At 45.9% G+C, this 23810-nt stretch overlaps 7 protein-coding genes across 7 annotated transcripts; 4 read left to right on the plus strand and 3 right to left on the minus strand.

The window, feature by feature from the left end:
* Positions 1-3081: 3081 nt before the first annotated feature.
* GLAREA_12120 (uncharacterized protein) lies at positions 3082-4149 on the minus strand (the record flags this gene model as incomplete). Its single annotated transcript, XM_008082902.1, has 3 exons — positions 3082-3777; positions 3824-4015; positions 4084-4149. The coding sequence occupies 3 exons, from the start codon at positions 4147-4149 to the stop codon at positions 3082-3084; spliced, it is 954 nt and encodes a 317-aa protein (XP_008081093.1).
* A 236-nt stretch (positions 4150-4385) lies between these two features.
* On the plus strand, positions 4386-5093 carry GLAREA_12121 (uncharacterized protein; the record flags this gene model as incomplete). Its single annotated transcript, XM_008082903.1, has 2 exons — positions 4386-4500; positions 4552-5093. The coding sequence occupies 2 exons, from the start codon at positions 4386-4388 to the stop codon at positions 5091-5093; spliced, it is 657 nt and encodes a 218-aa protein (XP_008081094.1).
* A 1352-nt stretch (positions 5094-6445) lies between these two features.
* On the minus strand, positions 6446-8107 carry GLAREA_12122 (uncharacterized protein; the record flags this gene model as incomplete). The annotated part of the gene is made up of 3 exons (XM_008082904.1): positions 6446-7653; positions 7725-7950; positions 8003-8107. 3 exons carry the CDS (start codon positions 8105-8107, stop codon positions 6446-6448), a joined length of 1539 nt encoding a protein of 512 aa, XP_008081095.1.
* A 2903-nt stretch (positions 8108-11010) lies between these two features.
* GLAREA_12123 (uncharacterized protein) lies at positions 11011-11316 on the plus strand (the record flags this gene model as incomplete). The annotated part of the gene is made up of 1 exon (XM_008082905.1): positions 11011-11316. The coding sequence occupies one exon, from the start codon at positions 11011-11013 to the stop codon at positions 11314-11316; it is 306 nt and encodes a 101-aa protein (XP_008081096.1).
* Positions 11317-12292: 976 nt separating this feature from the next.
* On the minus strand, positions 12293-13335 carry GLAREA_12124 (uncharacterized protein; the record flags this gene model as incomplete). The annotated part of the gene is made up of 2 exons (XM_008082906.1): positions 12293-12939; positions 12975-13335. The coding sequence occupies 2 exons, from the start codon at positions 13333-13335 to the stop codon at positions 12293-12295; spliced, it is 1008 nt and encodes a 335-aa protein (XP_008081097.1).
* Positions 13336-18663: 5328 nt separating this feature from the next.
* Positions 18664-19050, plus strand: GLAREA_12125 (uncharacterized protein; the record flags this gene model as incomplete). The annotated part of the gene is made up of 1 exon (XM_008082907.1): positions 18664-19050. The coding sequence occupies one exon, from the start codon at positions 18664-18666 to the stop codon at positions 19048-19050; it is 387 nt and encodes a 128-aa protein (XP_008081098.1).
* A 1952-nt stretch (positions 19051-21002) lies between these two features.
* GLAREA_12126 (putative C6 zinc finger protein) lies at positions 21003-22633 on the plus strand (the record flags this gene model as incomplete). The annotated part of the gene is made up of 2 exons (XM_008082908.1): positions 21003-21023; positions 21521-22633. The coding sequence occupies 2 exons, from the start codon at positions 21003-21005 to the stop codon at positions 22631-22633; spliced, it is 1134 nt and encodes a 377-aa protein (XP_008081099.1).
* Positions 22634-23810: the final 1177 nt, after the last annotated feature.

Raw genomic sequence — 23810 nt, forward strand, 5'->3', positions numbered from 1 at the left:
AGGTTGACGAACTATCGATATTTCGTCCATCATTTTCAGGAAATGAATGTGTTTTAGACTCCTTTAGTATATGTCGAGCAAGTTTTACGAAGGTCAACGGGTTACTGCTACTTAGATGTTGTTCATCGCGAACTAAAGTACTTGATCTTTACCTACACAATTAACAAACAGAGCGTATTGACACATGTAATCTTAAGTATCGTTGCTTGATGGTCATTCATACGGCTTTATTCAATCTACCTTAACAGAGACTCTAGATGTAGCTTTGAACCTAAAACAACGTTCATTCCTATATGCCCTTCTATATGTTGATCTAGAAATACTTGTTATATCCTTTCACCACTTGATGTACCAAGAGCTCCTAAATGAGATGAAGGGAAGTTGATGGATAAATCATTTCATCATTAAATGAATCTGAACTCAGGGACAACAGTGAGGTAAGCTAGCCTTCATCACCGGTTGTAACTATGGTAGAGTACTCTTGAATCATTGAAATCCAAGCTTAATAGGAACCCGGAATGAATTAGGGTAGCATATTGGGAGACTCTGGGAAATACGAGTCTCTAACAAGAAGATCATGTCGGAGTTTGTCAGCGAAAATGGTCGGGATATTAGGCTTTATTGATTGAATTAGTACCTGAATTTTTGTCCAGTGGTACAAACGTGACAATCATCTTTGATTAGAAGTGCAAGTTCTTATTCATGAGTCAACTCAATCAAGAATAACATGATCATGACTACGATCACGGGTTTGTTGCATACTCATTAATGAGAATTAATCATTAATTATTAGTCGTTGAGAAGCCCCAGATTAATCATTTGAACCCAATTTGTCTTCCGATGTGATTAGATACATATCCATCAAATTAAAGACTACAACCACATTGATCTTGACCAATCCCCATTTCCAACACATACCAAGATCCTAAAGCATTGAAACTTAGCAATCAGACATGAAACCGGAACCGTAACCAACAACATCATCCGAACTGAACTCCCGGGTGTCCTTCGATCACAGCTCAATCACCAAGACCCTAGACATCTCCTCCCCATCCTTCTCCTCGGGCGGAAAGTAAAACACACTAGGAGCCTCATCGTGATGAGCGAAGTAGAAAAAAGTGACACCTTCCTCCTCAGGAGCGTCATCGATGATAAAATAATAGACTACGCCTCCAAGAAAAAACCCCATAAGGAGTACTGCAGAAAAAGCGGTTGTGAGGGTTTCTTGCATTGTTGCGAGGTGGGGAGGTAGATTCATCGTGGAGGTGGTTTGGTGGGGTTATGATATTGCGTGGGCGGAGTTGGCGGGTGATTTGAGATTGAGGGTTGTGATGAAGAAGTATAGAAGGTCTGGTTGAGGGTGTTAATACTGTCAATTGAATTGGATGACCGGCGTGGTGCCAGATCTCGTGAGAGACAAGACATCTTTGTGGTTTTGAAAAGTGATGGAGTGTAAGAACCAGAGATGCACGTACTTTTTTATTCAGCTCTACCTTTCTACTCCGTCTACAATAAACGGGCTTTTCTTCAGATGCTTGGTAGATGTTGTTACCTGCTTTGATGGCTGATAAGTAGAATGTTCAACAAATGCACTTTTTCTGGTTGTCACGTACCTTTCACCCAATATGGTCAAAATTGAGAATTTTGGGTGTTATGCGCCTCATATTGCACTTAAAGAGTCCGGTCTAGAACCATCCTGTGCTAAAGCAGAATCTAGTGTCATACCACCGTGACGTCTTCATAGTATGCCCAGTTGCCGCTCTATAGCGCAAGCGTCTGGACAGCACGAAGGTCCATGACAGAAATAGGAAACCGCACGCGGTGGGAGCTTTGCCTCGCTATGTCCCTGGGCCGGGTCATAGATTACAATAATTGTTTCGTCTTGAGGAGGGAAATAGATTACCGAAAGCCAGACTAGAATTCCAAGAACAACCAACATAAGTACTGTTCCAGTAATAGCAAAAATAACGTCTTCTTGATTTGAAGCCATTGATGCAACTGTATTCCTTGTGAAAATGATGTGGAAGGTATGGCAGTATTTCGATACAGAGCCGTTTTGCGGGTTGGCGAATTATTTATGGTCGGCGTTTATATTGTAGAACTACTAGAAGTCTTAGGTGGATTGTTAGTACCGCAAGATAACGATCAAATGACGTTCCCGCTGCAAAATTTTCAAGCGATGGAGAATTTGCGATAGATTGAACAACTACGGGTTCTAAGAACAAGAGACATACATACTTTTGTTTCAAATCAGTCCACATCGCCACAGTTAAATCACGTTTCTTTTATCATCGATAGATTCTTTGCAAATGTAGATACTTGCTCTGATAGCTGCTTGGTGTAATTATTGTTGTTGTTGCGTAGGTATTCCGGGCCGAAAACATGACCTCTTAAGTTTGGGTGCTGTGATGCTCATATAGTTTTCGGAGAGTTCGGCTCAAAGGTATGATGGTCATAAAATTAAGGTAACAAAAAGTGCAGTTGTGTCACAAGACCCCGACGTCGACTTAGCTCCCCCAGGTGCCGGCTCTAAAGCATAAGTTCTGGCGTTAGGCAGCACGAAGTCCCACAGCTCCAAAAAAAAAAGGGCGACACTAAAGTAAGATTACTAAGATGTAACGGCCGCCTGGGAAAAGTCGAGTCCGCTATTGAGGACTGTCGCGCAGAAAGGCTTTCCTTGTTCTTGAGTCCTTGGCTGTCTATATGCAGAAAAATAGGGAGCTTCGAGTTATAGGTTGTTTCATTACATGGCGACTATCTCAAAAGAGATTATTAGACCCTTTTCACAGCATATTTTCCACCTGCATATTGCTTCATGTCGGCTTCTGAGTACGCTCGACCACACCAGGAGAAACCAATGCTCTCCAAGGGTACAGCTTAGCTGTTCATTTGTGGCAGCAACACTTTTGGCATCATTCCCTGCGAAGATTGAAGACACGCCTCAACCCGGCAATTCTGTTGGAACAATGTGTTGATGATTTCTGCCTCCATCATCTCACTATCCTTCTGTTGTTGCATAATGTCATCAGCTGACAGTAAATCTTTGATATCCCCACTCTTTAAACCCTATGCATCGCATGTTCAGTCATCCTCCTCTTCACCAACCCCCATCACAGCCCTCAATCCACACATACATCCCTCCACTCCCTTCACCAAACTCCCCAACTTCACTCCCAGCACAAGCAACACCGGATCACCTCCACTCTCCACCCTCACCTTCTCCTTAACCCGTACCTCTTCCCCCTTATACACAAACACCTCGTCCATCTCATCATGCTCCAGCCGTCTCTGCGCCCCAATCGCCGTCGCGAACTTTGAAAATGTACTCTCCGGCACCGCCGTCGGCTCCAGAACTCTCAACGTCAGGATCAGTGAAGAAGCAGTCGGAAGCAGATGTAGTGATAGATTCGTAGGGAGTGGTGGGACAAATGTATCAGGCGTAGGTGCGATCTCGTACCAAGGCGGGTTATCCGGATTTCCTTGCTCGCCTGATGTGCGCGGGGCGAGGGGCAGTGGATTCGGCGTCCCAGGACGTATGTTGAGAGTTGGTCCGGAGAGGACGGAGGCGGCTTCGAGGAGGATGCTGTGAAGGAGGTGGAGTTGGGAGTTTATGAAAGATCCGGAGTGACGATCGCCTGTCCAGAGGGTTATGTCTATGCTGTCGAGGGCGGAGTTGAGGAGGGTACGGAGGTGGGCGAGTTGGGGGAGGAGGAGGGGAGAGGATTCGTTGAGTTTGAGATTGATGGGTGGGAGGGTTTTGAGACGGAGATATATTGACTGAGAAGGTCAGCAAGCGTATGGCGGAGCTGTCAGGAAGACATACCCCTTTTATAACTCGTGTTCCTACTCTTGTGACATGACCTTTCACTAACTCGCTTTTGGGCGTTGAGATGACGAGGGTACTTGACTCGGGATCTTCTACTGGAGAGAGCTTCGCATAGCAGTCTTCCAGTCCAGCTTTGAATTCCGCGAGCTTCTCTTGTAGACTATCTAGATACCATGATAGTTCGCGGGCCTACACAAAATGTTAGATCCAGATCTCGACACGGCATACAGCAATGGTAGCACAAAGGGAAAACATACATTTGATTCTTCCTCAGCCTTAAGCAGATCATCAGGAGGAAGATATGGAAATACAACTGCTGTCATAATGAAATGGAGAAAAGATTAAGAGACTTGTGAGGTGTGTAAATGTAATTATCACAAGCCGAGAGGAACTGAGGTCACGATAAGGATTGTCCCAAAATCCGGGGAAGCTTGAAGCTTATGCAAGGGGATTTCTCCCGGAAATTCCCCGATGCGACTACACTCGAGTCTCGACAACACCAAAGTTCCGCGTACGAAAACATAGCCAAGCTAATTAATTGAAACAACATAACCTCACGATGGCAGACTCAACACCATCCACGACGTTCCCTTCAATCAACACCCAAGATCAATCCACCCCTGCCGCACATCCCAAGAAACAACCTCACAAAAAGCTCTCTCGACTCCCAAATAGTATGTACATTCTCCTACATCACCTCGACCCCAAGATTTAAATGAATCCAGCACATAAAATCCAAAAACGCCCTCTCTTGCACCCTCCAATCGCTACACCATACTCTTCCTCCGCCCACACCCCAAAAGTAATCTACATATCCGCGCACACGCCCTTTGTCGCGACCGTAAAACGAATTCGCAAGTACCTATCCGAGATGGAGAATCGAACTTCCAAGGCGACTGCAGCTAATAAGAACGCGTATCAGGGGAAGGGACGGGGCCGGACGGAGGAATTGAGAGGCTTGATGCAAGGTGGTGATGATGCTGGATTCTTGAAGGGGGTGGAAGAGGGGTTGAAGAGTAGAAGTGGAAGTGAAGAAGTGGTGTTGAAGGCTACGGGGAAGGCGATTGAGCGGTTACTGAGTGTTGCGTGTTGGTTAGAGGGGCAGGGGGGTGGAGAGGAGTTTGTGGTTAGGGTGAGGACGGGGAGTGTGGGTGCTGTTGATGATGTGGTTGTGAAAGATGGTGAGGAAGACGGGGATGAGGAAGTGGGAAGTCGAGTAAGAAGAGTTAGTTGTTTGGAGGTTGGTGTTAGGTATAAAGGACTCTGAAACCTGGATTTGTGGCTTCTACTGGACGACCTTGACGGGCTTTAACTATGGCCAATGAATCTGGGACCTTTGCAGCATAATGGCACAAGCGAGTGTGCTTTGAGTGTATGCCCAAATCAGCAGACAAGATTCGTACACTTCATTTGAGAAGTAGTAAGCCCCAGCAGCCACGGACCACTCAAACAGCCTAGAGCTTTACATTCGAAGATGGTCCTGCGCATTCCCGGAGTCAGCAGTCATGGGAAGTGGCAGTACTTGTTTTGGATTATAGTTGTACCAAGAACAACCTATATCTAAGAAACCAACCAAAGATTTGGAGCAAATGCCCAATCCAGCAGGCAAATTTTTCACTCCGAGTGAGGGATTATCGATTCGGAAACAATTGATGGAATGCTTGATCAGATTAGAGCTTGCATTGGACATACTTTGGCATACCCTGGACTTCTTGGACATCCGCAATTTTTACAACGGTGCCTGACAGAGTGGTCGAGTATATTCCCCACTCCAAGTGAGGGATTATCGATTCTTCAACAAGTGATGGAATGCTTGATCAGATTAGAGCTTGTCATTGAACTTTGGCACATCCTGGAATTCTTGGACATCCGCCAATCACTATAACAGAAACTTCGACGGTACCTATTCGGGAGCTATGTCTAAATCAGCAAATACCATATAGGCAATTCCTCGTTTCAAATCGGCAATCGTGGGATTGGATAACGCCAGATAGCTGGCTATAGCAGAGAGCTACTTGTGATTTCTCGGGGCATCTCAGGAAATAAGAGCCGTCGAATGTGGTCATTCCCTAGACTCCGGATCACAGACTATGTTGAACATTATCTATATTTCACAACCCAAATGCTGGAATATCTGCCCAATTAGCAAAGCTCAATTCCTTAATTCGAGTAGGAAATTATCCAATATAGAAGCCGAATGAGTATTTGGTTACAGCAGAAGCTATCTTTGAGTTATTCTGGGTATCGGAAAGACTTTGAGCCATCAATCATGGCCATTCTCTATGCCCTGGATGACAGAACATAACTGTATTTCACAACCCACATTTTGGAAAGCCTGCCCAATCAGCAAAGCTCAATTCCTCTCTTCGAGTAGGAGATTATGGAATTTAGAAGCCGATTAGGTACTTAGTCACAGCAGAAGCTACGCTTGAGTTATTCTGGGCATCCAAGAGACTGGGAGTCATCAATCATGGCTATTCTTTATGTTCCGGATGACAAATTGTATTGAAACTACATCTACAAATCCAAATTTAGAGCATATCTAATTGAAATCCACCATATCACCGCTCGTATCTATCATTGCCAAATCCTTCTGATTTGCTACGACATTCCACTCACTCACCACCAGGAAAAAGAGTCGTTGCCCCCGGATTTGGAAGCTGTACTGACATATTCAGAAGCTTTGGCGTTCAATGGCTTTTGGTTCTCTTTTTGTAGCGCTTTGAATCTCATTGACAACTCTGCCGGTGGCTTCTCGATGTTTGTTGCCGCTCTTTGGGACTCTCTGAACCTAGCTGCTAATCCTGCTTGGGGTCTCTCAATGATGGCTGCCCCTGGTTGAGGCTTTGCGAAAGTGGCGGAAGATTCTGCTTGCAGCCTCTCAACAAACGTTGGCCAGACAGGGCGTACAGGTACCGGCGCTAGATAGAGAGGAAGAGCCACCACGGCGTGAGTGAGAGCCATAGGAGGAGTCCATCCCACGATGTTCGCATTGGCAGCATGCTGTGAGGGCTGCTGAATGTCTTGATTGCTGTGTAGCATCTGTAATTGCTTGGAATACGCGGGAGGACTGCTGTAGGTTACCGCCGGCCGAGAGATTGCTTGGGCTCCAACATTGAGTGCACCTGTATCCATGGATGTTGTCGAGTCGCTAGCTGTGTCTTTGACTCGATCTTCATCCACCAATGGATCAAGATCCATGATATCTTCCAATGAGCTTGGTGTTGCAGCTGCATCCTCAGAAACCTTGGCTCCCGATAGAAAATCAGTCAAGTCAATCAAGCTTGATGAAGTGCTTAGGCCGGTGCTGGAGGGCTTCTCTTCCATTCCCATGAAATCTGCGAGGTGCGAAGCATGGCTTTTGCCATTGGCCAATACGCCACCGTCTTCTGGTTCTGGCTGATCTAGAATGTGATCTGATACCAGGCTACGTGGATCAACTAGAGTAACAATTGTCTCACTGGATGTGAGGCATTTTGCTGTGGACATTGGGCTCTGTCGAGGTGTTTTATGTGCTTGGAGCGCTGCCAAACGGACTGTTTCTGTATGTTCTGCCACGACTTGCTCTAACATCCATTGCCAAATTCTCTCACGTCGATTGACTAAACCTATTCCGCCTAGAATCGCCGGAAACGGCGGCCAAGTCGACCCTTCGCGCCTGCCTATTAAAGACTTGATGCTACTAGCGACGCTGGAAGAGGAGATTGCTCGAAGTGCAAACGTCGTCAAAGAGTGGTATAGGTAGCTGCATAATACTAGTTCGTACTCCATCATGTTTCTCAAGTCGTTTTCCATTGCTTCGAGCTCATACTCCAGATCTTCGGTGACTAGGTAGGTAGGAACCATACGTTAGATTGTCTCACTTTACTTGAAGAATCATCGCCTATGGCACACTTACGTTCGTACAGAGCATCCTCAATCGGCTTGCCCTTTCTCCACTCCCAAGGCTGTCCAGCGACTCCAGGAAGAACTCCGTGGCAAGCGATAATCTTTTCTTTATCGTATGTTTTGATGTCCTCCAGTTTTGCTCTCTCAGCATCGACTTGTATGGGTAGGTTTCTCACTCGTTCGGTTTGACTTGTCGTGAGCTTTTCGATCTCGAATAGTAGGTCTCTTTGAAGATACTAGTCTCGTGTTAAATTGATCTTCATCAGCGTGTCGTGGTGTCTCGTTTACCTCTGATGTTTGCGAGTCCAACTCACTGAGCGAGTTCACAACTACTGAAAACGAGACCCATTCAGGAAAATGACCTGACAGCTCAGATGGTACTGAAGAAGCCATCTCTGCAAGTGCTATGCAAGTAGATGTGAATTGGGTTTGTTGGTGTCGACGAACGTAGAGGTGATGAATCGTGAAAGTAGGAAGAACGCGTCTCGCTTCGAATTTGTTCCGTCGAAAAACATACGTCCGGCAGGAGCGACCATCCCACGCGGTGGACCATAGGACTGGCTGCCAAATCAGTATATTTACTCAATTAGATTGACAGAATATCGTGATTTCGTCCACGATTTTCAGGAATTGAAGCCGTTTAGACTCCGTTCAAGAATTTACTGACTTACTTGGGAACTGTCAAGACGTCCACGGTTCATTGCCACTGTTATTTTCCAGCGCAAGTTTTGCACTTGGTTAGAAGCTTCGGCCGCAGATAGTAATGACGGCTCGACGAGTGCACAATGCCAACAAAGAACTTGTAAACAGGCGGTTACTACCCGAGTGTTACAGTACTCCTAATGGAGAGGTCTAAGACTCCTGTTGGGACTTTTGCTGGTCTGGCCCTACCAGTTAGAAGCACCTACCTAGAGAATTGAGGCTATTCACACTTGCATCATGCGGGAAGCTAACACTCTTCCAGAACACCGAGCCAGATTCGAACGGCAACGACCACCGACGCAAAAATCCCTTTCGTACACCTCGATTCGATCCCTCCTCTCCTCCCCTCCTCCTCCAATCTATACCTATACGAATCTCATGAGCAGCTCGTTGTTACGCTTCTAGAAGGATTGTATCGACCTTGACAACGCCCCTCTCCTTAATACTACCCGTCCAACTCTGCCAACATAGAAGCTCGCAACGCTTATCTCAAGACTGTCCCGAGTTCGAAGTGGTGGAATGCTCGTGTTTCACAAGCTTTGGGTCCCTCGAGCGTCAATAAAGACACGTTGGTGGGAAGGCTACAAGTAATGGAAAGCTTCAAGGGAATTATCTCTTACTGCCACACGGGACCTATGCTACTGTTCAGTAAGTTTCAAACAAAGTCTACACTGTTTTTCTACCGAGGAACATAGACAGAACACAGTATATTTCATTAAATTAAGCGGCGAAATGCACGATATTCCGACAAGTCGCTGGAAGATGATGATTCAACTGCCACTTATCCGTCCGGGGAGCCAATGGAATGACGAGAGGGATCAACGCGCTCTATTGAGCAGCCTGCACAACCTGGAGATCACTTAACACGGTCGCAACCCGACAAGAATATCGGCAACCATAACTGAAAGGTCTTCCAAGACTATCGGCACAGAACAAAGTCAAAAGAACATTACAGAGGGATTCAGAGGACGACAAGAGTATCTGCTTGAAGCTGGGGGCTATCGGTTGGACTTACAAAGAAAGCTAAACAGAGAAAAGTTTATACACAGATGATGAGCAGTTATACCTCCACTCCCGTGTACATGCTGTTTCGCATTAGATACATATAGCAGCTGGAGGGTTATAAGGGCTGGCGGAATAGAAGACTACGCGAATGGATCTATGCCTCTTCTCTGTGAGTGTGGATTCTACGGCTATACTCTTCTGCAACCAGCATTGATTCTCCTACCTACCTTTATGTTCTTGCTGGAGACAGGATTGTATAGGCAGACTCGCAGTCGGCGAGAGTGGCCGTATCTTTCGAACCTCTATCGGCTTGGCTAACAGTTTGGGGTAGGTGACACCCTTGTAGGGACACTCTTGTCTTTCAAGTCTCTAAAGCTAGTCGGAAACTCTCCCAATTATCAAAACGAATAAAGGAAATATACGATAATGCGTCAGTTATTGTGAGCATGTGTAGGGTTTCCACTGCAACTGTATTGTCCGCTTAGAGTTTATCTTATCATCAAGAAAGGTCAAGAGGTATTTACCTAAACGGCATAGCCTCCGCACAACTATTTACAGGAAGGAGCAATCGAATGTGCGAGCTAAAGTATTGGCAGACTGCCTACTCATATTCTCATTGACAGATATTGTTAGGAGCCCTTGCGTTGGCTGCTTGTCATAAAGAATTTCCTTGTATCTATAGCTCCCCTATTACAATTACAAAGTCAATGATTTGCTATAGTATGAGGTACAAGCCTTCGCGGATCGCCCCTGCACTTGCTCTGCATTTGCTCTGCAAGTGTCATTGTCGACATTGTGTTTTGAGATTATGATGAGTTCCTGCTTGGAAAGCTCTCGTGGGCGTTGAATGCCCAGTCGGAGGCTGTCTTTATCCGCGGTGCTGGACTAGCCTCGTGTTACCACATGATGGAGAATGGAAATCTGCATTTACCTCATACTGATCGTAACGCATCAAAAGTTTGATATCTAAGAACAGAACAAGATAAGCTCGGGGCAACTGACGGCCGTTATACGATATGTGTCATTATAAGCCGGGACGATCAGAGGCTTATACTGTATTGTCGTGCGGAGATGCGGCTGTAAGACGGGGTCTTGGTGTTTTGTTCTATAGTGCCCAGGTATAAAAAGACCTTGGACACCAAAACAATTACGAAATAGTTCGTGGCCAAAAAGCAACCCAAGAAATTGGCAACAAATTGCCTTGATATTTTGCTTGGTGAGGTTAAGAATGATCCAGATGTAAAGATGCAAAAACACAAATCGACAACGCCATTGTAAGCCCGGCACGATTGACGGCCAAAATGTATTCTCTGCAAGTAAGCCCCCGCCTCTTGGAATCTTGGGCAACCTGAAGGGGATTCTCATCGAGACGCTCTTATTCAGAGGTATACTATGGTAAAGGTTGAGGATGGATTATTGAGGTGTCTGGTATTTCGCTAGTCGAGAGAGAAGGTATAAAGAAGAGAGCTTTTCCCTAAGAATAACTGCTACCAAACCAGTTAAACCTCCTCTACTCAACTCTTCAATTAAACCTCAGCAAGACTCAACTCTTCTACTTGCCTTCTCACCACCCTACACAACACACAAACATGAAGGTCTCCCTCGCCCTATTCACCGTCCTCGCCGGCCTCGCACTTGCCACTCCCTCCCATCCTGCTGCCCGCGCCGAAACTGCCTCCGGAGTTGCGGATGTTGGGGCTCCGAATGCAGAGCAGTTGGCGGAGGTGGCAGCCAACGTGCAAGCGCTCGCAGCCCTCGACCCTGCTTGCGTCTCCTGCGTTCGAAGAAACTGCTCGGCTTCGTGGGTCTGTCTTAGGGCCACCGCCCCGCAGCTGATCACCGCGTGTCTCCTGTTGAGGTGCGCTGCTGCTTCGGCTTTATGCTGCGTCTTTTGATTGATGCGTAGGAACGGATGACTGGAGAGGTGTGGAAAGCTGGGATGGTGTTTTGGAAGCTGGACGCGGTGGACAATCAGTATGAGCCAATTGGAGGTGGAAGGTTTGGGGTTGGCATTTGCGGAAAGGATTGTTGGGTGATGACTGTTGGCGCTCGTGTGTTGTAGGTGACTCTTTGGCTGTTGTGTGTAGTTATTCTGTAACAACTCAGGAAATACAGTTTTGGCAACGTGTAGGACATAAGGTCTATCCCCATCCTGTAGCGAGACAGATCTTAGCGACTTTACATCTGTGAACATGTTACATTTGTCTTTGATCTCGAAACTTTTATTAAGCCATTATCGCCCTTACAAAGAGGGCCATCTTTAACGTTATAACATGTATTATAGCAGCAGGAAGTTAGGTACCCAATTGTTAAGTCTGACAAAGCTATCGGACCTCCTATCGACTAAAGTGACTCGAATCAAAAACGAGTTATCTTAACCTAAAAGTCAAGTTTGAAAAGAGTTTGCAACCAGCTTGCAAATCTGCTCTAAGTCGGGATCCTTGATCTTGTGTTGGCTTATGTGTCATGGACCTTTTATGGAACTTTCGCCCCAAGGTTTGCTATCCGCGAAGGCTGGACGATAGAACACATCGTAATAAATTGGGGTTATTTATATCACAGCATTTAAGAAGTTATCACTGGATATGGATCGTCTAGTACCTCTTCCACATAGTTTTTGGAGTCCATTTTTGGAGAAAGCCGTTTCTGATTATATCCGCAACATATAAACATCGACGAAATACGTCTGGCCAGTATACTGAAAAGAATCAAACAACTCTAATTCTTAGTTTCACATATACTCTTGCACCATCTACCTCACATCAAATCCACTCTCACCAATCTCCACCTCCACAATCCAGCCACTTCAAACATCAAACAACCATTCACATCGCCCCCGCACAAGTACCATCTTCCTTCAACTATCTACACTCAACCTAAAAGAAAACCCAGCACTATCTTTCTAGGAGGCCTTACATTCGCAGAACGACCAGTCGATGGACGCCGCGAAGGATTCTCTCTTATAGTATTAGAAGATGGCTTCGCTTTTGTGTGCGAGCTTGGTCGACGTTCTCGTTGGCGAGAACTTCCTGCTTCGGCTGGAATTTTGGGAGAGTGATGTTTATGACCACTTGGCTGATGTCGATTTGGTGACTTGTCACTAGTAGAGGAGCCTTCGCGGTTATGGGGAGTTGGTTTGTGATTTGAAGGTCTTGAACTGCCTGCAACTGCTGGAGCGTTGGCAGAGTGGTGGTCGCGTGTATGGCTACTTTGCTTGTGATCTTGATGTGTTGACTTGCCACTAGTAGAGGCCCCTTTCCCGTTATGGGCAGTTGGCTTGTGATTTGAATGTGGTCGATTTTCACTGGAACCTTTGGTTTGCGGTTTTAATTTCTTTCCGCGGGTTGCGTCGTAATCTCGATGGACTCGTTGTGTTGTAAAGAACGGTTGATATTGGGGTCTGAGGATAGATCTAGGCTCGCGGGTTACAACTTCTTTGCTATTGGGTTCCTTTCTATCTGGATTCTGGTCTTCCACTGGGAATGAAAACTGTACTTTCTTCTTCGGTACTTCTCCGTCTGTTAGATAGCCCCTTAAATCAGAGACCACTTACCAGTTCTACCACTCCTCTGCATCTCAAGCGCGAAGAAATGTTTCAACCACACGCACATTGCTTGTGCTCTCTCTTCATTCAGTTCCACAACCATCTTCGGATTCGTCTTAAAGGAATTCCTATAAGCGACCAGAGTCTTAAAATGTGAGGATTGCATAGGATCTAGCTTTCCTTCGTTCACTAGCCTAGAGTTCAGCTTAACGAGTTCTTGCCAGTATTGATCGGATGCTTGAAAGGCGTTCTCGATGGCACCGCGACAGTGGCTTATGGTTGCAGGACTGGCATCCCATCGCCTAATCCAGATTGCTGCATCGAAGGGGGTGGCGGTTGAAGGTCGGAAAATGTTGTTGTTGGTGTTCATTTCGTGGCATATGCAGTTTTGAGCGAGTGAGATTTAGAGAGAGGATCGATTTGACTGAGCTTGGAGAGCTTGATAGGTGGTTTAAATAGCCAAAAATATTGGACGGTGTGATTGCACATTGTTTCAATGAATTCCAGATATCTTTGGTATTATACAATCACATATCCCGGTCCTAGTATGTCATGAAGAAGAATCGACTTAATCAACATTCCCGTTACGCAATTCTGGTGATTGTCCTTGATATCCCTAGATTTTAATACACCGTTCACATCTGAATTCTTGTCATGACTCAAACTGTGATGTACAAGTGAAGTGTCAGTTCCAAGTGGAACGTATCGTCACTTGTGTCAACCTGAGAAGTCTTGCCTAAAAGCGCATTGGAAGTTGCTTATGAATACAAGCTTAAATATTTAGTATCACTTGATGAAGGAATACCAACACCGCTCGCGGTCTAGCGCACTAGAAGGAACATCCTTTACTGACGATTTATGACAAATTCTATGTATTCAAACAACAAAAATGCACAGAGTCTTGATAAAGATATAAAACGGTTTCTTTTTATGAGCAAGGGAGGCTTTTCCTAGTTACATGATTAGTTGTGCAATATCTGTATCAGGCCACGTCGGCAATTTCCAACATGAATGCGATGAAATACTGTCAATGTGGAGTAACCGTCTTTGCTTTGTGTTTATCCTCAAGCTATGTTTCAAGCTCGAAATTGTGTACTCAATTCAATCATGTTATAAATGCTCACCATTCTCCGTCTTATCAATCTGACCACACAGTCCCATTATCTCGTTGTCTCATCATGAATGTCAATATATCACGTAAATGCGGCTTCCGAATACGTTTCGACTATAAACGGGTGAGCCTCCCATTCAAATCTGCTATTTCAACAACAGGATCACCTAGCCATCCCAGAACATATTTCGATGCCGTTCATTCTCGATGAATAAGAAAGTTATTGCATGAGCCCCTAATAAACCGGCAAAAATAAGTAGCACAATTGCTCTTGTATTTCCCCTGTGGTCCTGGGCCTCAAGATATAAGGACCTTCACAGCAGCTCTTAGTCAAGAATGTCTCGCAAGAAAAGCGCATTTTCCCCGGCGAAGCCAGGAAATTCACGACCTAAATCTAGACTTTTAGCAGTCGTTAAACGTGAAGTTACTCTATATTTATAACTCATCCTTCGGCATTTGTGCTTGATACAATTCAATCAATATCTCTCTACGCATGAAATTAACTCCAGAATCAGAAAACACTAACATCACTCTCTCGTAAGCTAATCTCAAAGTAAGGAATCAAACAAACGGCACCTGACACCGTGAAGCAAGCCAAAAACTCAGCTCAAGTCCTCTGTCGAGTTATTGCGCTCCTGTGGATTTATGAAAACTAAAACCAGAGACTTACATGCACTGAAACCTTTGTTACAAAAGTCACAAACGAAAATAACATTATGACACATAATCACTCGAATCTTTACAAACCCAAGTTTTCTCACCTCCCTATACTTCTAGTACGATGCAATACCCCTTCCCCCCCTTTTGAGAAAAACCCTAAAGCCTGCTCAACCTTCTGCTCGTTTCCAAGTGACGCCCCAGCAGTATTTATCTATCGGTAGCGAAGTCTTGTAGCCTAAGATAACTCGTGGCCAGCACCTGTGGTGCTTTCAATTCTGAGTCGAAACTACACCCACCAACTCACCATTGATACAAATTACCCGGGCTGGCTACATTAACGTCACTCTGAACCGCTGATGGAGGTCAGTTCCTACATGGTTGCGGTTTTGTACAATGGCTCTTGCTGGGGTCGATTTGTTTACTCAAGTTGCTCTCTTGCATTGAGCTTACTATTAGAGAGTACATGGTTACGAAAAGAGGGAACACTCTGCAAAACACACATCTCCTATCGCAACTCAAGGTTATGAAAAGTTCAGTGGCATTTTATCCGAAAGTCACGGTCCTCAAGGAGAGGGCTCGGAACCAAGTATGCAATCATCAGTGAATTGAGCACCAGTAATGTCAGTAAAGTAGACCACGAGAGCCGAAAACCATTTGCTACGCCGACAATTGTTCCTCAAATTCAATCTAAACCTCGTGGTTTCCATAAAATGCTCGTTTTCGGCCTTGTTCCCTCGTATCATCCAGTCCAAATCAGCACACCAGCTCTTCGCAACCAGAAATTACGAACAGGATGTTAGTAACGAAACGCGAGTGAAACATCTGTCGTTGTCATCGGATCGCAGCCTAGACATTCAACCAAAGACCAATATGAATGAAATCTGGAGATTTGGATTCGAGTTGACTAATATGCTGTCGAAGTTTTCAGGCGCATGGAGAATTGTGTCGGACATTATACTTAGCATTCTTAGTAGGTATAGCCTGCGAATATGTATATATGCGTGATTTCCAACGTAGAAATACATGTGTCTTTCTCACTATACCCAAAAATCACCACAAAGTGCCTGCGCACTTTCGTAGGATCTTCGCACCCTACCAATTCTCACATCTTTGGAAACCCAGACAAAGCACGATTCCGACTAGCAACCAGACTCTTTGGAACTTCCTGTTAAATAAGTGTTTCAAACACAGGTGCCTCGGATGAGAAAGGGGGAACCGGACACGTGACTATCACCTTCGTGGACTTGAAGAGAAACGAAGAGCTCACGATGTTTCTACAGTACAAGATTTGACAGCACACTTAGCACCGATAATCGCTGGATGAAGCTCGCGACAAAGATCAAAAGTTGGTCTTACACCTTCAGTATCCCTCACAGACGCGTTCGTGGCATCGTCGCACAGACCCAACTGATCCCACGATGAAGCAAATCTGGTTTGAGCTTGGCGGCTCGACGATAGCGACCATCACCCAAAGATGGTTCCACCAATGGAATCTGCCACCGATGGTTTGATGTGCAAAACAGAGCTTTGTCTCTCCAGATCTTGAAGGAAATTGGAAGGTTTGAAGAAGAGAAGTTTGTTAGGATGTCTTGGGTGACGAATGTTTCGCGGTGAAGATCAGGGACCGTTGGACTTTGTGGGGAACTTGCAGCTCGCGAAAAGGTGATCAGGAGCGCGAAGGGAACCCGAGGACGAGAGGCGAGAAGGATGCGCAGAAATAGATGGACACCGCAGGAGAAGGATCACAGAAAGAGGGGAACTTACGAATAAAGTATGTTGGGCTTGACGTGTAACTCAGGAACACTTGAGTCAGCGAGGTTTGTTTGTGATTCTTCATCCTTCCTGCGGATACCCGACGTCAATCGGCCCAGCCCGCGCAGCAGATGCACAAAGGGAAAACTCGAAGCTTTTCATGTTGGAGCGTGCACAGTCAGCTCGCCGGAGACAGTCGCTGCGTGAGTATTTATACTTGAGTGATAAACAGTAGCGGGTGGCCTCCTGTCTGTTGTGACAATGGCTCGAGAATGGCTATTTGGAGGTTAAAAGTGTCGCAACGAATCTCGGCGGAATTTATTTTCGTAGAAATTGGCGCAACACCAACGAAATTGATCGCAGACTGACTGAGGTGGGAGGGTGCCACGCGAAAAGGGATGAAAGAATTGTGTGACTCTCTCTTTGGGCCACGAAGACCTGTCAAACCACGTCAAAACAATGCTTTGTACCCGTCCATGACTGACAGGTGTTTGTACGGAAAGCACCTGGGCATGTGTTCGCATGACGTGGGTAGCCTTTCTTCCTTTGGATGAAGTTTTGATTATCGCATTTCCGATTCCTCAGGGCGTGGTCGATAGAAGGTTTGATCACCACCATTTGTCGACTTCCACCTCCTTTTCCAGCAACGTTGGACGCCGACGCAACAGCACGACTTTGCAGTCTTCTGGTCATTCTGATCTCATGTCCCCGCAGCTCATTTCTTGTTCATCTCCGTCTAAATTGTTGTCGCAATCGTCCCCCACAGATTGAGTGCGTCGGCCTGGCAATAATCACGATCTCCACTGTCGAAATGTGCGCGGAAAGCATTTCTCTTTGCAGGCATCTTGAGTGGTGGGGAAGATGAAATTCCTTCTCGGGCCAGGAACCAAAGGCACCGCCAGGATGAAGTTTCCTTTAGATCAGGAACCGCGGGGACCTGCAGAAATGGCCCGGCCTCCCACGCAACCGAGCCAGTGAGACTGAACGGGTTTCAAGACGTCCCAGCGCTGCCCATGCAAAAACTGGCCAACCTTGTGCTTTGGCTGGGGTGTTGAGCAGATCCAAGATGACAGGCGCCGATTTTAAAATTTGGTCTTGGGAGAGTGTGACGATGGGCGAGCAGCTGCTGCAGATGGTTCCCGAGGAGGGGCAACATTGACAGTCGCCGCCTCGTCGCCCGGCCAGAAAATGGCGCAACAATGGTGTGGATTTTAGGGCTTAGGCGCTGGAGGATAGGCGTTGAAACTTGCGAAAGAAGCCCAGAGGGCGACCCTCAGCGTCTAGACACTGGCTGCTGAGCGTTGGAATGCGCTGAGTCGTGCGAGAATGTCTCTGTCTGAAGGACAAGCAGCCAGATGGTCAGGCCTGGTGGATATCGGCCTGGTGGATGCGAACATCGTGAGGTTTCGTTTCAAGAAACAAGTCGAAGTGTTGTCTTTGCGCAGTTGGTTAGTGGCAGAGACTCGAGCTAAGATATACTTCACACCCAGCTGTAAAATAATCCTTTTCCTCCTTTTACTCTTTCATCACTTCAATTGGAACATCATAAAATTGTCGACTCGTCGTGTCGCGTGGTACTGGTACCCGCCAAGTTTGTTGTTTCTTGCTTGTCTTGTCTCTCTGGTCACTGCCGCGCCTAGACCACACGCAATTAGACTACGACTCCGACCCTAGCTCTCGTCACCACCCACCCACCCACCCATTCATCTCCTTCCCCCAAAACCACAGCTCCTCGCTCTTCTTGCGCCGTTTCCCTCTCCGCATTTCCACACACCAGAACTACAGAGACTCCGTTGGCAGAGTCTACCAGACCGCATCTTTGAAAGATCAAACAATCGCTATCATCACAAAGCATCATTCGAATACCAACCAGCTTGACGTATTCATCACAGTCATTATTGAGACTCAACAAAGACTTCTTTTGCGCCGCACAATAGATCCAGCTATACTTGTACCTATTGTCAACTCGACAAAGGCAATTTCGCACAAGAATAGCAACAAAGACGACAATAGCTTTATCCAAACTTTACCTATATGTACTGCTATATATCAATTTATCTGTTCTGAAGATAAACAGCAATTCGAACTCAATCATCGACTCTAGCGCATAGCAAGGCAAATTTAGATCAAACCGATCACATCACAAATTTACCGAATATATCAACATATTTCAATATGCGCATCTCAATTGTAGCTACGGGACTGCTGCTCCCTCTGCTTGCCATCGCAGAAGGCGATGTCACTCTCACTTCAACCGCGACCATGACTAGAACCATCACTGTTTCTGAAATCGTCGCATCCGTTACCTCAACCTACACCTCGCACAATGCGACAACCTTTACATCATCTTCCTCCTCCTCCTCGACTTCCACATACGTCCCACCAACTTCAGTCGGCACCACCTCGAAGACCATCGGTACCGCATCAAGCACTGGATCGTTGATCGTCCCAACCGCAACCTCCTCGCTCACCCCAATCGTCCCCAACGGCGCAACAAACCTGAACAGCATGTACGCAGGCAGCGCAGGTATCTTGGTCATGGTGGCAGCAGCGCTGTTGTAGATCCCATCCCATTCAGGAACCATGTAGTCTAACAACCATCGGAATGTCAGGCATGCGCCGGGTACCTTGCATACCACACTCTTGGAATGCGTCTCTCGATCACGCGATCACTATTTTCTTCCGAACCCTACGATGCGACCATCCACTCTCGTTCTTTTACGGGTCTACTTCTCCCTTCGAGAGGCAGACATTTACGGCTTGACGACTTGATATCATACCCCCCCATTTTGCATTTTGTTGCATTTTATTCGATTTCACGTCACATATTCCCCCCTTTTACCGACCTATGCATCGAACGACCCTTAGTCGTTGACAACCTTAAAAGCATATACCCGTCGCGCAGTTTTACATTTCACCCATACCCCGTATTCACACACATCTTTTTCACAACCCGGATCGCCCTTTCTCTTTCGCCATTCGAAATCCGGGTCTTTGATGTGTGTTGCAGCATTTGCTGGTCTTATTCTATCGTTGCATGTGTGGTTGAGGATCTCCTGGAGAGGCTTGGTGCTTTTTTTTTTAAATCAGGGGACGAGGCGAGGAGCAGGAGATCAGAGTTGAGGGCTTTTTGTGTATAGGAGAATGCGATGAGGTGTTGCACTGGTGCCCTTTTGTTGTATACTCGTCGCTACAGCCGGCTTGAGAATATCGAGGGATGGATGTGGTTCCTTTTGTTTTCTTGATGTTGGAGAATCCGTTGAAGACGGCGGATTGGGTAGTTGTGTGTTAATTGCTCTTTTTTTTGTGATGGACGAAGACTTGAAGAGGAGGCTAGGGGATGAGGGGAATGAGTAGATAAGGTGGGCAATTGAAGTGGTGTTTAGAAAATTTCTCTGATTTCAATTGAAATGTGACACCTTACTTTCTGATGCGGTTGTAGGAAATTCCCATTATGATGCGTACTATAATCACTCTTGCTTCCATCCACAACATGCGCAACATGCGCACTGTATTTCTAACTCATCTACAAAGCGTCCAGCCACCTTGACTTTGTTTCTTTCGGCCCTGCCAACCGAATATTATTGTCGCCTTTATCTCCTTTCTTCTTCCCTACTCGAGTTTATGTTATTCAGCTTATTCTTAGTCCCAGGTTCTATTTCTTTGTGTTCCTCTGTGCTAGTCCGTCTCTGGTTGGCTACCCGGCTTTTTATCGGCCCCCCAGCGATTCAACCTTTATATTTTTAAATAATCAAAACTTGTTTGCCTTCGGGCATTTGGTCGTAAGTACATCCCGCATATTCCCGAACCAGTGCATCCAAGCTTACAAATTGTAGAATTTGAAACGATACAGAGAAGATTAGCATGGCCCCTGCACTAAGGATGACACGCTCAATCAAAGAGAAGCTACCAATTTTTTTGAATTTTCTTTTTGGGTTGAAGGGAGGAAAAAGGGGGGGGGGGCCTAAGCGGGGATGGGTTGGGGGCGTGTGCGATGAGGTGTGGTGGATGAGGGAGGGCGTAAATTTTGTTAACGTAGAAAGGTAGAAAATATAAATAACCACTATCTTATTAACTCGATTTGTAGTCATAAGTCGAAGGTTCTTGAATACTATAATTTAATTGCGCATTCCCCGTTTGTAGTGTTTTGCTCTACAAGTGTTCTGATGCGCATTTGATGACAAATTGATGTGGAAAATATATCGGTGCGTAGCGTCTCACTAATAAGTTAGAGGCCTCTTAAACAATAAATTGTATAATGAAATTGAGGCGTTTTGTTTTTGACGAATTGTTAGATATGTGGACTTTATGGTAGTTGAAAGTACAAGTTTTCTGGAATGTTAACAATTTCTCTAACCCAAGTTCGATACTTTCTGTGTAGAACTTCAAATATGCTTAAATGTCGATCCTCACATCTAACTTCTATCAGTCTAGCGACGGTAGTCTGGAAACGGGTATTCGGGAGAAACCTATTGCCGAATAAGCAGAAAAGTCTCCGAAACTCCAATCAGCGGATGAAAGACATGAAGAAAAAGGTAAATTCGCCTTCATGACTTCATGTCTTGACTTCATTCCCTAAAATCGCTGCGTCAACTCCTAGCATCACATATATCGTCCTTACTGTTCTGAATTCGACTTGTAAGTCGCCCTTGCCACAAACCTTGTGAAGAAAGCGGGCCTGCTATCGGTACATTCTCGGCAACTACGCTTTCTTCTGATTTCGGTCTCTCACATGTTCGAATCTAGTACATGCAACTAATCTCTGTTCAATTATCATTCTTAACCGAAGACTTATTCATCAAACGCCAACAAAAATTACACTCAAGTATACTTTTTAAGTTGTGTTGCGAGGCTCTTTCACCATCACAAATCACTTACATACTCCGGGATCTCCGGGCGACATCCGAGAGGTTAGATGGCCCGAAAATCCCATACCAAGTCCAGGAATGGCTGTATAGAGTGTAAAAAGAGACGAACGAAGGTTGAAATTCAGACCCCTTCTTTTTACTGTCACCTTCTAACATTGTTATAGTGTGACGAAGGCAGACCGAGATGTTGCACGTGCAGACGACTTGGCCACCCATGTACATACAAAGATGTCTCTGGTACCTCTTCTCTCCCATCAACTCGGGCAGTCACACCTGCTAGTCCAGCGACCATCCCATCAGATGACGGTGCTCGAGGAATTCTTGGGAATTTCAAAACCATATCAAAGACTATTCCTAACGACAATGTTGCCCCACCGCTGAAAATGACGGAGCTGAAGCTTCTGTATCACTTCGTAACTCACACCTACGATACCCTTGGAACTACGGACTCGGAAAAGAAACACATTTGGCAGGTCACCATGATCAAAGTTGGCTTCGACTATCCATTTGTCATCCGAGGTATTCTATCTATCTCGGCCCTCCATATTGCAACCAAAGAGCCGGATACCGCTGCTGAGAACCTTGTTGTCGCGTCGACACAGTACAACGCAGCTCTCATTGACTTTCGAGAGGCATTACGGGATGTCAACGATGACTCCTGTACGGCAGTATTTGCATTCTCATGCGTGACAGCCGTCCATGCACTAGGCGTCGCCCAGGTACAAAAGCCCGACGACCCAATTGGTGACCTTCAGAACTGTTTAAACCTGGTCAAAGGAGTTCTTTTGATTCTCGAGCCGCACCTGGAACAACTCGGTCGCTCAGGAGTTCTCGATCCTGGCTCCAACGCCGTTAGCCTGCATTACTCGAACATTCCCGAAATCCTCGAGCTTCGTTCGCTCGCGGAGTCGATCCCTGACGACGATACGTCCAAAACATGCGTTCAGGCCATCGATCAGCTTCATAGAGGCGTCTATCTTGCCATCAGTAGCTCCGAAGAGGATTCGCATTTCCATTTCCTGCTGGCGTGGCCTACGCTTGTGCCGTCGCAGTTTTTCGAGATTCTGTCCTCGAGGGAACCAGTGGCGGTTCTCATTATCACTTATTTTGCTGCGGCGCTGGGCTTCAAAGGCAATGTTTGGTGGTTGGCTAATTGGAATCGTTATATCATGGAAGCGGCTGAGGCGGAGTTGACGCCTGAGATGCAGGTTTATCTGGAGTGGCCGAGGAGAATCATCGCTTCTAGCATTGTTTCGTCGGACACAGTTGATGAATGAACGTAGTTGAATGTGGCACCACATTTGACGTAATGACGGCCACACTACGAGCAATACCTCCAACGACACCTTGATTCGGTATTTCGATATGTCAGCAACCCACACTATCTTAATCACATAGACGAATTTGGACGACCGCTAAATATGAAGCAATTGGACAACGTTCCCAGTGCTTGCACAACTAGTCACGAACCTCGCGGCCGTGGATGGCTTAGAAATACAACAGCAACCGCTGCGTGTTGTTCGATGTGGGGTTTCAGGAAAGTGATGAGGCATTGTTACCTCAGAACAACAGTCCATGTAGGACATCACGAATAACCTGTTATTCAACACTGTATTGAAGTGTTGAAGTAGATACGTCCTATGTAGAATACAACACCAGCTGTATGTTTACGTTTGATTCAAGCAAGTTCAATTCATGACTGACGACGCAAACAGAGAAAGGCTGTAATTAGTCTAGCGATGGAGGAGCAACGTGGACATGAGGGGCAGACATTCGAATCTCAATGTAGACCTTCAAGTCAAGTTCTTCTTCCACGTCCCAAAATCTGTGTCTGTGGATCAAGATCAACAACACCTCTATCTCCAAATGCATGACGCAATTGAAGCATTTTGACCAAAATCCAAGACAACGCCGATCGTTACTATCTTCGCCTTCACACTCTATCAAAGTTTGAACCCAGAACTATCGTAATTCGAAATTGTTAGTCGCCGATGTATTCGGGCTTCGTGATGAAGTTGGTGGAAGACGTAATTCGTTTATTCTTGGCGTTATTTGCAATGCCGACATCTGCCTCCCGGGATGATGTCGATCTTTTCGCGGTAAGAGCGAGATCTTGGGTTGTGGCATTACTTTTGGAGGGACTGTGAGGCGCGATGGGGTGATGGCTGAAGATCTTGGTTGCGGTTCTTCGGGGTTAAATGGCTTTGTATTGCCCTGTACTAGTACGGGAATCAAAATTTGCGACAAGATGTACTTGAACTCTTTGACTTGGCCATAGTACTCCTAGAGCATGGATATTACCAAGCATGACTAGTTTCGTCTTCTAGTTGGCAGGTTTCTGTACAATTGTCTACCCGCAATGTACGATTTCCACCAGATTACCATGCATGCATCTCCTCCTCAATAAACTAGTGCTTATATGTTACCCTTGTGCAGATCTTTCCACATTGAATC

This window comes from Glarea lozoyensis, assembly GCF_000409485.1.
Source record: "Glarea lozoyensis ATCC 20868 chromosome Unknown GLAREA17, whole genome shotgun sequence".
In the NCBI taxonomy this organism is placed as follows: Eukaryota; Fungi; Ascomycota; class Leotiomycetes; order Helotiales; family Helotiaceae; genus Glarea; species Glarea lozoyensis.